At 35.5% G+C, this 13,456-nt stretch overlaps 1 protein-coding gene across 1 annotated transcript; it reads left to right on the forward strand.

The window, feature by feature from the left end:
* LOC121409186 (alpha-N-acetylgalactosaminidase-like) lies at positions 1 to 13,456 on the forward strand. The gene is made up of 8 exons (XM_041601039.1): positions 1 to 163; positions 3,943 to 4,131; positions 5,048 to 5,222; positions 5,945 to 6,122; positions 6,383 to 6,462; positions 10,404 to 10,562; positions 11,847 to 12,044; positions 12,769 to 13,456. Exons 2-8 carry the CDS (start codon positions 3,953 to 3,955, stop codon positions 13,171 to 13,173), a joined length of 1,374 nt encoding a protein of 457 aa, XP_041456973.1. The 5' UTR covers positions 1 to 163; positions 3,943 to 3,952; the 3' UTR covers positions 13,174 to 13,456.

A 13,456-nucleotide genomic window follows, 5' to 3' on the forward strand; every position in this document is an offset into this window, starting at 1 on the left:
CGTGATTGTTTTGGAGACGACGAAAATCGGGAAGTGTAACTCAGCCCGGTAACTCAGTTTTGGTCTAACTTTCGAACCTCTCAATCATACTGAAATAAAGCTGCTTTTTGTTGCATCAACCCTGTGTACCGTGCATCAATAGTTGTTTTGTTCGTGAGTAATAGTAAGTATAATAACGTATTTCATTTTTAAAGGAAATTAGTTGAGCTGCGAGCGCTAGCGCGAGCTAAGCCTAAGCCAAAGCAGATGCGTAGCCGTAGGCGTAGCCCCCAGGGGCCCGTTTCTCAACACATGGACAAGTTAGTCATATCTTTATCCACCAACCACGGAATTAGTTCCAATCTTACTAAACCTGTTTCTCGAAAGGCTTCCTAACTAGAATACCTTGATATCGATACTATCGGTAAAAAGAGCAGACGAGACGTAGCCTTAGTCACAAAATATCATAATTTTCAAAATTAAAAATTATGACAAAATTGCAAATATTGTGATAAATTGGGAAATAAATCTTTTCAAAATAATAGCACACGTGAATTATGCATCATACATACCTAGACCATGAAGACTGGAGCATTCAATTGCAGAGAAAATTAAATTATGAATAATTCATTTCATGACTAAAAAATCACTTGTGGACGTTGAGTTGGGTACCCCCGGGATATCCAATTTCAATAGTTTACGAATGTAAACCATAATGTTTTTTTCTTTGTAAAATGATGATAATTATACGGTCTTTTATGATTCTAAACGTCATCAAAATAAAATTTAACGAAACATTTTTAATTATTGATACCGAAACATACGATATTTGACAAATTATATGCATAAATTAGAGATAGAATTTATCCAACTGTTAATAGGGGTCTGAAAACAACAAATACGAGTTCAGTTATGGATGGCCTGACGTGGTAGAATCTTTATCGATTAAATCATTTTACTATTTCAAAATGAATGGTTTTGTGGCGTTTAACAACAGTTTTTCTAGTTTATTTGTATTACAATTATCATTGAATGCATTATCCCACTTGTTTTGTGATGTAATTTCAACATCTATGATTGATTACGTAAGATTATAATTTTAAAATTTCTAAGCACTTTTGCATGTCATAGTCTACCCACGTGATGCCACTACGTCATTAAGAAAGAAGTTAGGACAGGTTCGGAGGTGTCATAAATATTTAGTGAGGTTGTTGTACCTGATCTTGGTAAAGAGGGCTTCGTGAAACGGTTAGCGGACAAGTAGCTCACTATCTCCGATTTAGTCAAGAAGTTAGACTTATGACGGTGTTGAGAAACGGGCCCCAGGGGCCCGTTTCTCAACACCTGGACAAGTTAGTCATATCTTTATCCACCAACCACGGAGTTAGTTCCAATCTTACTAAACCTGTTTCTCGAAAGGCTTCCTAACTAAAATACCTTGATATCGATATTATCGGTAAAAAGAGCAGACGAGACGTAGCCTTAGTCACAAAATAGCATTATTGTCAAAAAGAAAAATTATAACAAAATTGCAAATATTGTGATGAATTGGGAATTTCATCTTTTAAGAATAATAGCACAGGTATATTATGCACCATACATACTTAGACCATGAAGACTTGAGCATTCAATTGCTGAGAAAATGGAATTATGAATAATTGATCTCGTGACTAAAAAATCACATGTGGACGTTGAGATGGGTACCCCCGGGATATCCAATTTTAATAGTTTACGAAAGTAAAACCATAACGGTTTTTGTTGTAAAATGATGATAATTATACGGTATTTTACGATTCCAAACATCATCAAAATATAGTTTAACACTTTTCTTTTAAAATTAAATCTTAGATACTGAAACTTACTATTTGACAAATTCTATGCATAAATTAGAGATAGAATTTATCAAAATGTTAATAGGGGTCTGAAAACGACAAATACGAGTCCATTTATGGATGGCCTGACGTGGTAGAATCTTTATCAAATAAATTATTTTACTATTTCAAAATGAATGGTTTTGTGGAGTATTACCAACAGTTTTTGTAGATTCTTTGTATTACAATGATCATAGAATGCATTATCCAACTTGTTTTTGATGTAATTTCAACATCTTTGATTGATTACGTAAGATTATAATTTTCACATTTCTAGGCACTTTTGCATGTCATAGTCTACCCACGTGATGCCACTACGTCATTAGGAAAGAAGTTGTGACAGGTTCGGAGGTGTCATAAATATTTAGTGAGGTTGTTGTACCCGATCTTGGTAAAGAGGGCTTCGTGAAACGGTTAGCGGACAAGTAGCTCACTATCTCCGATTTAGTCAAGAAGTTAGACTTATGACGGTGTTGAGAAACGGGCCCCAGGTCGTTTGGCCCACTATTGCATTGCCCCTCGGCTCGGGGGATGTTAACCCAAGGAACTCCCGCCCGCGTAGCGGGCGGGAGCCCGATATCGTACGTGCAATTTGGCATACTCACCTGACAAGCGTGAAGTGTGATCAAAATAATTCTCCAAATAAATAGTTAAAACAGAAATCAAGCACTTACCACAATTATATGGATAATGGTCTAACGAGTGACAGTTTTTCTGACATCTGGGCACAGACTGGAACCTCAAAAAACAAAAAGTTCTCTCCTTCTACCCCCGTCTCGATCGGCCATTTTTGTTATGAATTGTAACAAAATGGCCGATCGAGACGGGGGTAGAAGGAGAGAACTTTTCGTTTTTTGAGGTTCCAGTCTGTGCCCAGATGTCTGAAAAACTGCCACTCGTTAGACCATCATCCATATAATCGTGGTAAGTGCTTGATTTCTGTTTTAACTATTTATTCGGAGAATTATTTTGACCATACTTCACGCTTGTCAGGTGAGTATATGCCAAATTGCACGTACGATCTTGGGCTCCCGCCAGCATAGCGGGCGGGAGTTCCTTGGGTTAGGGGGATGTGTGACAGTGCTAGCTAGCCTAGGGCTAGGCCTAGTGGGACCGAGACGGCGGGACGATGTCTGCAATCATGTCCTGCAATAACAAATGTTGTTTTCGTTTGTCGGTAAGAGTTCCATGTGCACCCCACTAAAATTGAAAATAAAAACATGGAGAAGGTTCATCAGAATAATATATCTAGCCCTAATATTTATAATAATATAGAACATGGGGGAACATTTATAATAATATAGAACATGGGGGAGTCGAAATACATACCAAAATATGGCTTTATTCCGTCAAATTTCAAGCAGGATCTAGTTCGTGTAATTGTTCATGGACATCGGTTTATTTAGTCAGTAAAGCCAAGGGTCTGTGAGTCTAGACTAGTCGAACTATCGGCTGATAATCATTAGAATACCTCTTCTGGTATCAGCGCTTCTCGCTAGCATAGCGGGAAGAGGTCTTGACTGCAGATAAAATGAGGTGAGTTCGAGTCCCAACTAAGGTAAGCAAGAGTGAAAAAATCATAGAAAAATCTGAAGTGTAAGAAGCGGAAGTCTCAACAATCTCTTGTTATTTTTGGTGGGGGGTGCATAAGGAACTCTTTCCTGTTTGCCAAGCAAGTTGTAAAAAATACCAACAATGCAATAACCATCAAAATAGGTTTTGACATCTATTTCAAAAGTAATATAAATTGGTAAATTGTGAACTCATTGCAAATTGGGTATGCAGCCTGGCCTTGTTGAAATAATTTTTTTTTAACAAAAAATTACAGATCTGTAAATCTATTTATGAAAAAGCTCTCCAGTTATCATTCATTTTATGTTTGTTTCTTTAATGAAAGGTACATATATTCAGTATGATATGATAGTGGTTTTTTTTATTATTTTTTTAATCAAAGCAGTTCAAATGATTTTCAAAGATCTCCAAACCTAGGCTTAGAACTCCGATTGAGAGCTTAATTCTGAATCAGGATCTATGGCCATGGTGCATTCAATTTGCTTTTTTCCTCAAAATTTTTTATTTTTCTTTGGAACAGATTTACCAAGATGAGAAGTAAAATGATGTTCTATGCCATGATTGTAGCAGCCCAGGTCTTAACCATGAGCATAGACAGTGTCTATTCACTTGATAATGGACTTGCTCTTACCCCACCAATGGGATGGTTGTCATGGGAACGCTTTCGCTGCAACACAGATTGTGTAAATGACCCTGACAACTGCATTGGGTGAGTATGCTCTTTCTTTTTAAGAGATTTTTTTCTTTATAAGGAATGATGAAAATAATTAGGCCTATATGAATAGTTGGATTTGTAGTGATTTTTGACAAAGAATACAAAGCAAACTACAGTAGACTCTGCATAAGTCGGCTTTCCGTAAGTTGAACAATCAGTCACCTAACTTGAAGCTTTAGACCAGAATATATAGAAGAAGAAGTGATTAACCTCTTTTAAGTCAAATTTCTCTTAATTGCCAAGTGGAGCAGGGGCCGATTGCACGAAAGGGTCTCTCCAAGGACCGTCTTTCGTGTCGCCCATCTTTTATGATGCGCTATATTTCTGAAATGTATGATAAACAAATGAAATTTGTTAACTAGCATTTAAATCGATTTGTATACAATTTCATGATATATCATATCATTTTATAAACAAAGATTTTGTTTACTTTAATGGATGAATAAAATATGATTGCAGGTAATTTATTTAAAATGGGTTTCACATAGCGCATCATAATAAATGGGTGACACGAAAGACGGTTCTTGCAAAGACCCTTTCGTGCAATCGGCCCCTGATTTCTTTGATCCCAAAGGATTAAGCAGAGTCACCTGCTAACTGCTTCATTATAATACATACATTATATGCACAGAAGCAGGTTCGATCAATGTAAATAATATGCGTAAACCATGGTGTGCTATCAAGGGTTCGAAACCACCTTTGTGAATTCATGCTGTGATGTTTCATTAAACTTTTGTCAGTCTTATATTTGGACTACGTTTATTCTGATGAAATTCTCTTGGTAAGAATTGCTTTCTACATTGCAGCCATGGTGATCTCACAGACGATAGTAGCCAGCTCCTGATGTGTTGGACGCATATTACATAATCACTATGCATTTGTCTTTGTTTTTCTTCCTTCTGCTTTACAGTGAAAATTTGTATAAAACCATGGCTGATTTAGTAGTTGAGAAAGGATATAAAGATTTAGGTTATGAGTTCATCAACATGGATGATTGTTGGATGGCTAGTAGCAGAGATAGTAATGGCCGTCTCCTAGGTGATCCCACTCGCTTCCCTAGTGGTATCAAAGCTCTAGCTGATTATGTAAGTGGAATGCTTGTTTTCCATCTACCATTCATTTGAATGGTCCTAACAAAGGGGTACTCTAGGATGAGAATGATATGGTTTTAACAAATAGATTTGAATTATACAAACCAAACACTGAAAATTTCTTTAAAATCGAACAAGGAATAACAGTTTCATGAGTACTACTAATGATGAACAACTACATATTATGAAATTTATTGAGTTTGATGATATGATTATCACAAGAAGAAAAGAAATACTGTCTGTCCATCCCAAATCATTCTGATGATACATTAAAAACTGATTTATCAAGTTAAAATTTTGCTCATATCTATATGAACAAAGAATGATGATCAGGGGCCTGTTATGACTTTCAGTTGTAGTTAAAACTTTGCTATGGTAACAAGGCACAGTGGCTTATGTTTCTATGGTAGCTGCCATAATGACAAAGTTATGACACTTGTCAGTCTTTATGTAATTGGCCCTGATTGTTATTGGTGAATCAGGGTCAAAGATCAGAGCTTACTTTGTACCTGAAAATGACTCTTTATTGTGCACTACAAATAATTCACTGCTGATTTTGATAGTTTGTATATCATTTTGAAATTTTTAGAAAGCTAATGTTGAACAACAAGATAATGAAAAAAAAAACACATCTTGACTATGTGATGGGAATATTGTTGCCAAATATGGAATTATTTTTACAATGCCTTTTTATTTTTAATTTTTATCACTTTCAGATCCATAGTAAGGGTTTGAAAATTGGCATCTACGAATCCATGGGATATTATACCTGTCAGAAACTACCAGGAACCTTTGGTCACATTGAGACGGATGCTCAGACCTTTGCTGATTGGGGTATTGATATGGTCAAGATGGATGCATGCTATACACCATCCAGCGAACTTGCAGGAGAAGGTAACCTTCACAATTTTCACCATCAAAGGTTTAGAGTTTCCTTCTGTTATTTTAACCCTTGAATATCCATATTACTATAATAATAATTTATTCCTAAAGTATGTGATTCATATGATCCCGTAACCATATTCAGAAGCAGGTTTTGCTAATCTTTTAAATATTTAACTGCTCTTTCTATACTCTGTTATTGAAATGATTTGATGGAGTTGATCTTTTATATACTGAAATTGAATTAATATATTATTCTATCTGTTATCCAGGTTACATGAATTTCTCAAGAGCTCTGAATGCAACTGGAAGGCCTATTATTTATTCATGTGAATGGGCCCATGTTGGTGGGGTAAGTTACTTTACTTGACTATCAAATCATATTGATCATGTCATTGTCATTTAATGAAAAACAGGAAATTTCATCCAAGAAATAATCGATTTGAGCCGAGTCAAAAAAACCATGTCCTTCATCTAAAGAAGAGATGGATTTGCTTCCATTTAGAGTGATTTTAAAGTTTGCAATTCCAAATGGTCTTAAACTGTATTTCACTTTATTATTGTAATTAATAAATGTTTTATTTAAAAATGCATTCTGGGAAATTTGTTTGTTTGTGAGAAGACATTTAAAGTATTTTTTTAAGTGCTTGGTTAAAGACTTAAGAAGTTACATAGTTTCATGTTTATTTAAAGGGCTATTTCAATCTAACAAAAAGTTGATTTGAATGAAGGGGGGGGGGTCAAATGTGGATGTGAATAAGAAAGTTACCAGTATGACATTTGAAGTTTGGCTGGTCAGTATACAAATGAGGGAAAACATGATGTCACCCACTGACTATTTATTTTGTATTTTATTATGTGAAGTATGAAATATTTTTTCTCATTATAATGTGATACATGGTTTGATCCTTCGTTGAATGTTGAATATTGTCATTGACGCAACCTGTGTTGATTCAATGAAGCTGCTTCCTTATTTATAAATCTGCCAATATTGAAAGTAGTGCTGCAGCCGAACCGAACGGAAGTTCGCCGAACTTGGCACTTCCGAACCGGACCGAACCGAACTCAAAGGCCTGGTTCGGGAGTTCGGTAAAAAAACAGTATGTTTGCATGCAATGCGTGAATGCGATGACTACATAGATTTAATTATAAAATAAACAAAATATATATTGGTTAGTGATTGTGCACAAAGAGAATTCCACTCAATATATTTTTAAAATCCACTGATAGCTCCCATCTCGTCTTTGATTGAACTGTTATCAACTTAAGAATATTTTATTAACATAAATATATTTTTTCTTGATAAAATGAGGGGGCATTTTGAAGCTAAACTCGGTATAAAAGTGTGGTGTATTTACGTATTGCCGTAATCGATCGTGATCGTAATCGGACCTAATCATTTTGTATTTAATAAAGAAAAAGAACCAGACATAAATTCATTCCTCGTAAATGACAAAGTATGACAGTTTCGGTCTCGTGTTTGATTAAATTTTTATCATTTTCATTTTTTTTTATAAACATGAATAGGCCTGGGAGTAAACATCGATTGATCGAATGGTTCGATTGGCATGCCGCCAATCACCAATCTATTAGCAAAATATACACTAATCGAATGTTCGGCAGATCCCGATTATGACGTTGGCATAACTCTAATACCCAAATAATAATAATAAAAATGACAAGAAAACAAAGATGACAGCTGTTTTTTACAGGTTTAAAAATTATGTTACCGAGGTAATGTTTCAAAAATTATCAATGATTGTATCACATTCACAGTTACATACCAACATGATAGCGCTCCGAAAATGTTAATCCCACCCGACCTTGCCCTCATACACAAAATAAGTCATTGTGTGCGTGCACAATAATAAGTAAACACATAACCAGCTCACTTGAGCTGATTGGACCTTCGGATAGCCAATGAAACTTTGGGAAACAAAGAAGCGGAAGGCATGTGGTTCCCTTTATTATCAGGAAAGGTCATGACTTCAGAAATAAATTGACCCCTCCCCCATCTGTGTGTGTGTGTGCGTGTGAGGGAAAGAGAGAGGGAAGGATAGGGGGTGGGAGCCGGAGAATTTCTTTCATGTTTCAGAACAATGCAACCTTTTTTATATCCCCCTCACACAATGAAAACTACATTCCAACACGCGCCCGCCTTCACCAGTACTTTCTCGACTAGTCTCCAAAAATAGACCCAGTTATACATGTGGGTTCAAATGATAAAAAATCGTAATTTTGAAAGGTATTTCAAATGAAATATTTTTTTAAATACATGTGTAGCATCGTGAACAGTGCCACAAGTGGAGGCGGGGACATGGTGTGGGCAAGGGATGAAATTTTTCAAGTGAAATGCTCCACCTGGGCTCAGTCTCAAAGAATATACTTCATGAATGAGTTGTTTACGTCTTTGGACTCGGCGGGGCTGATTCATTTATATGCAGGGGTGTGGCACTTGGAGGGATGCATGCATAATACCAGGGTACCAGTATTGATTTAGGAAAGATTTTCATTGGAACAATAAACTGAAAGATTTAATCTCATTTCATGAAGTTTCTTTTGATATAAAAAATCATGGAGAAGGGGGAAAAGGGCCTCATTTATGCTAAACATGTGACTTTGATGGAGATTTCTTCATGGGGGGGTCACCATAAAGTAGGTCAACTATTGTGACTTAAAAGACGTGATTCCCGACGAACAATCGAATCATTCAATTATTTTTCCAGGAAATAATCGAATGGTAATAATAACAATCGTCCCAGGCCTAAACATGAATATATTTTTTCCTTATAAAATGTGGGGACATTTTAAGCTTAACTCAGTTAAAAAGTGTAGTTGAATTACGTATTGCTGTAATCGGATGTACATTTAATTGAAAAGACATAAATTAATTCCTTGTGACTGACAAAGTAATGGTAAAGTATATATATTCCACCTTCTGAAATTTCCATATTAACATAAAAGATAAATAAATAAGAGATGAAGGAATGAGGGTGAAAAAAACAAAAAAGATAAAAATTTAAACAAAATCAACGCATGTTCCCTGATCGATGTTCCAGAAATGGTTGGTAAGGAAAGTTGAAACAGGAAGTCCAAACAACCTGCTCTCGGTTGCTATTATACAGGTAAAATTCGTATTCCAAACTTGAAACGTTTTTCCATTGTCAGTATTTTCTTAAAAGTGGTTTAATCTGGCCAATTACTGAAAATGAAATGATTAATTATCAGTTCCGTCTTAGTTCTGACGATCAACACCGAGTGATTTCACAACACTAAAATACCCAGTACAGTCCCATGTACTCATTTTCGTGTTAGAAATATGTTTGAAGTCACGTAGCGTCGATCTTTCTGGACCAAGAATGGACTGATATTTTATCTTTTTAAAGTAATTCATTGACCAGATTTTACCACTTTTCAGGAAATAGGGACTTTCTAAAACACTCATATTCTTTGGAATGTGAATTTTACCGGTATAATAGTTGAGTGGAGGTTGTTTGTCTACTATTTCGACATTCCCGATCAACACTTTCCAATTTGAGAAGCTGCGTTGGCAATGACATCGTAATCGATCATGATTATAGCTACATGAAATAATCGTGAAAAAAATATTCTGATCTTTGTAATTCTATTTCTGTCCTGATTCTCTCGTTATCACTATTTTTTTCTTTTGATTTTTTTTATTTTCATTTGAAAAATGAAAGTAGAAATGACTTATTTTTTGTTTATTAAAATAAGAGAAAGTTCAACAATTATCTTAACTATTCTTTTTAGAAACAAAATTTATTATTAATACATGACAGTTCTTCCCAGAGTATACTTGTTAGTAGGTCGGCGATCTTTATTGTCTATGTTAAATTTAATTTGGCATTTATTGCCGAACCCCGAACCGAACCAAAGTTCGGAAAAAAATTGCCGAACCCTGCCGAACCGAACCCGAACATGCCGCCTGACTTGCAGCACTAATTGAAAGAGATTTCATGTAATAAAATATAAAAGAAATGGTGATTGTATGATAGTCACAGACTCTCATTTGCAAATCACCTATGTTGTGCCTATGATTTTTAGTGAAATTAAGCAAAATTGTAAAATTTCATAATTCCTTTGTTACCTCCGATTTTGACGAAATTTATCAGCATTATGGTTGCCTGATTTTTTTCAGTATCTTCAAATCCACTTTGTGTTGGGTTAGACTTTGCTTTTGAATGATATTCTTACTTTATCACAAATTGTCTCCAACAATAAAAATATGGAGGGCATATGATTTATAACCAAAACCTTTGATTTTTCTCTTAGAACTTCAGCATCATCGCCAAGACCTGCAACACCTTCCGTAACGGCATCGATATTCAGGATTCCTGGACGAATGTTCAGAGTATCATCAATTTCTTTATTTCTCATCAAGACTTATTCACCAATGTATCTGGACCTGGTAGTTATAGTGACCCTGATATGGTAATTATATAAAGGGAAGATGATGATATTGTCAATACAATATTTGTATTTATGTGGCACTCTTCACATTGACTGCTTGCTTTTTCAAAGAAGTAAATAGAAAATTCATATATAAATCACAATAAATTAACTATTAAGAAGAAAGTAATAAGTACACCTCACATTAGGATCTTTTCAATTTCATGTCCACTAGTAGACATGTAATTATGTTTCATTTTTCAGTTTGGTTTATTTTTCATATTTCTGGAATATATGCATCATGTCTACTAGTGAATGTGAAAATAAAAAAGTCCCTAATGTAGCACACTTTTGGAAATAACAAACGAAAAAAAGAACATCATATCCTTCTGTTTTGAAATAGGGGTCTCATGGTGTAGTGGTCCTGACACCTGTTTTGTTTTCAATCTGAGGATCAGGGGTTCAAATCTTATCCCATATGTTAATATCCTTTCACAAGAAATTCATGCATTGTTTTACTGAACCCTACCAAGAGGAGATGAATGGGGATCAGGTTCCCCTTGAAATGCAGAAGGTCTGCTGCTCTTCTAAAGCCAGGGAAAATATGCTTTTATTGAGTATAGTGCTTTATAATAATTATAAAAGTAATAATAATGATAATAATTAAGACTTATATCGTGCCAAATCCACTCTGTAGGGTGCTCAAGGTGCTTTTTAGGAAATTTATAAAGGAATTAAGAAGAACTGAAGTGAAATATTTTAAGGTATTTGAATGTTTCAGAGGTCAAGCACTGTTTAATGCTTTCAGGGAAGCTATATATAGCTTGGAGGATGAGTGAACAAATGATCTCCCCCCCAGGTTTTGGAAACTTTGGGGGTAATGAGAGAATTGGAAAAGGAAGAATGTAAGGATCTTGAAGGGGTATAACTTTTGATCAGTGAAATGAGGTACTGGGGAGAAGAGCCATGGACACAGTGGAAAGTTAACAACAAAATCTTGAACATAATATGTTGTTTTACAGGGAGCCAATGTAAGGATCTTAAAATAGGAGTAATGTGAGTGCACCTGGTGGGGTGACACAGGGCATAGGGTTAGAGTTATGATTGTAATAGAGTTGGTGGTTCAGGATAATGTGAAGATGAGGATTCAGATTATTTTGTTTTGGAGGTTAGATTTTTCATAATTTGCTTTTCTTCATCGGAGCAGATGTCATGGAACTGCCTTAGGACCCCTTTAATAAAACTGCTAGATACAAGCAAGTATAATTATTCCCTCTAATGTTTACCACTGCTAGTTATTTGCTTTTATCTTTTAATTCGTTTCAGCTTATTGTTGGAGACTACGCCCTTAGCATTGATCAATCTCGTGCTCAGATGGCACTGTGGGCCATATTGGCTGCTCAGTTAATGATGTCAAATGATCTACGAACCTTAGCTCCCTGGGCAGAGGAGATCTTACAGAATAAAGAAGTCATTGCTGTCAACCAGGATCCACTGGGAATTATGGGAAAGAGAGTATTAACGGTAAGAGATCTATCCTTGCTGATACAGTTTGGTGGATTCAAATTACAGTGCGCCACCTATTAGTTGCAGCAGATGGGCTAAAATTCGCAATGCCTTATGGGAAAAAGTTAACGTCTGCTGTGCGTGCGTGCTAGTGCATGCATGTGGTATGCTGCACTGGCTGACGTGGTTCGGCAAGCTTGTATAAAATTTGCTGCATATTTTATTTGTGAAACTTAGATCATTTTCAGTGAATTCTTCCTTTCCTTTTGCCATTTTTGAAGCATCACATTACAGTACACTAGCACTGTGCGCTGCTTGCATTCGATGTCAACCCCAAATTTAGAAACTAGCTGTGTACTGCAACTGATAGAGCCAAATTCACCAAATTAAATAGGGTCTACAGAAACAACTGTTATGAATAGGATAGAATACTATTATTGCTAAGTAGTTTGTAGTCAAATTCATTTGATTAAACATGCACTAAACATTGAATTGAAAAATTCACAAGTTAATTGGAGTAATAGCAGTTTTGTTGGGAAGAATTTCCCACTAGACTGAAATCACTTTAGTTGAATAATTAACTTAATCAAGAGTCTGTTTACAAGATTGTTCAACATACCGGGGTATGCATATTTTTTCTCTCAAAATTAAGATTTTTTTTGTGAGTTAAACATAAATAAGAGAATGTCCTATATTCTTATTTTGCAACAATATTCTGAATGATCCCCTGTACTCTTTACAGACAAGTGCAAAGATTTCAGTATGGACAAAGCCTCTGTCTTCGGGTTCATTTGCAGCAGTAATCTTCAGCGAAAGAACAGACATGCCATATAACTATACATTCACCATCTCCAAACTGAACTTCAGTCACCCATCAGGTTATAAAGTCAGAGACCTTTTTGAATCCAAGGACCTCGGTACATTCCTTCCTGACGATGACATCAGCGTCATGGTGAATCCTGTCGGCGTGGTGATGATACGGGGGGATCCAGTCATGACCAATCACATCAAACCAGAGAAAAAACCCAGTAATAGATTTTTGAAATCGCTTCTTCAGGCCAGAAAAGTAAATAATATCCAAGGTAATGGTGTTTTTAACATGGTTCAAGTAAAAGAGAATACATTGAAAAAAATGTCGAGTGATTAAAGCATGTCGATAATGGGAAAAGAAACAATGGCAGTAAAATGAGCTAATTTAATATTAATCGTTGATTTGCTCCCAGTTACCTGATATAGTGGTGTTAACTTTTCATCAAAGGAAAAAAGAAAATCATGTGTGTGATATTTATCTCTTTAAAGCGAATTACAGATTCGCTGAAATGACAGGATAATATTCTCAATGGTGTTTCTCTGTGCCACTTAAAAATAGAGCACATGACAATCAATTTGTTATATAAAATAGCAGGCAGTTGTACATGCTATTTTTTGAA

Source organism: Lytechinus variegatus, chromosome 1 (genome assembly GCF_018143015.1).
Source record: "Lytechinus variegatus isolate NC3 chromosome 1, Lvar_3.0, whole genome shotgun sequence".
NCBI lineage: Eukaryota > Metazoa > Echinodermata > Echinoidea > Temnopleuroida > Toxopneustidae > Lytechinus > Lytechinus variegatus.

Coding starts and splice junctions, on each gene's coding strand:
- LOC121409186 (XM_041601039.1), top strand. CDS start 3,953: ATGAGAAGTAAAATGATGTTCTATGCCATGATTGTAGCAGCCCAGGTC. Junction 4,132..5,047: donor GACCCTGACAACTGCATTGG/GTGAGTATGCTC, acceptor TCTGCTTTACAG/TGAAAATTTGTATAAAACCA. Junction 10,563..11,846: donor GTTATAGTGACCCTGATATG/GTAATTATATAA, acceptor AATTCGTTTCAG/CTTATTGTTGGAGACTACGC.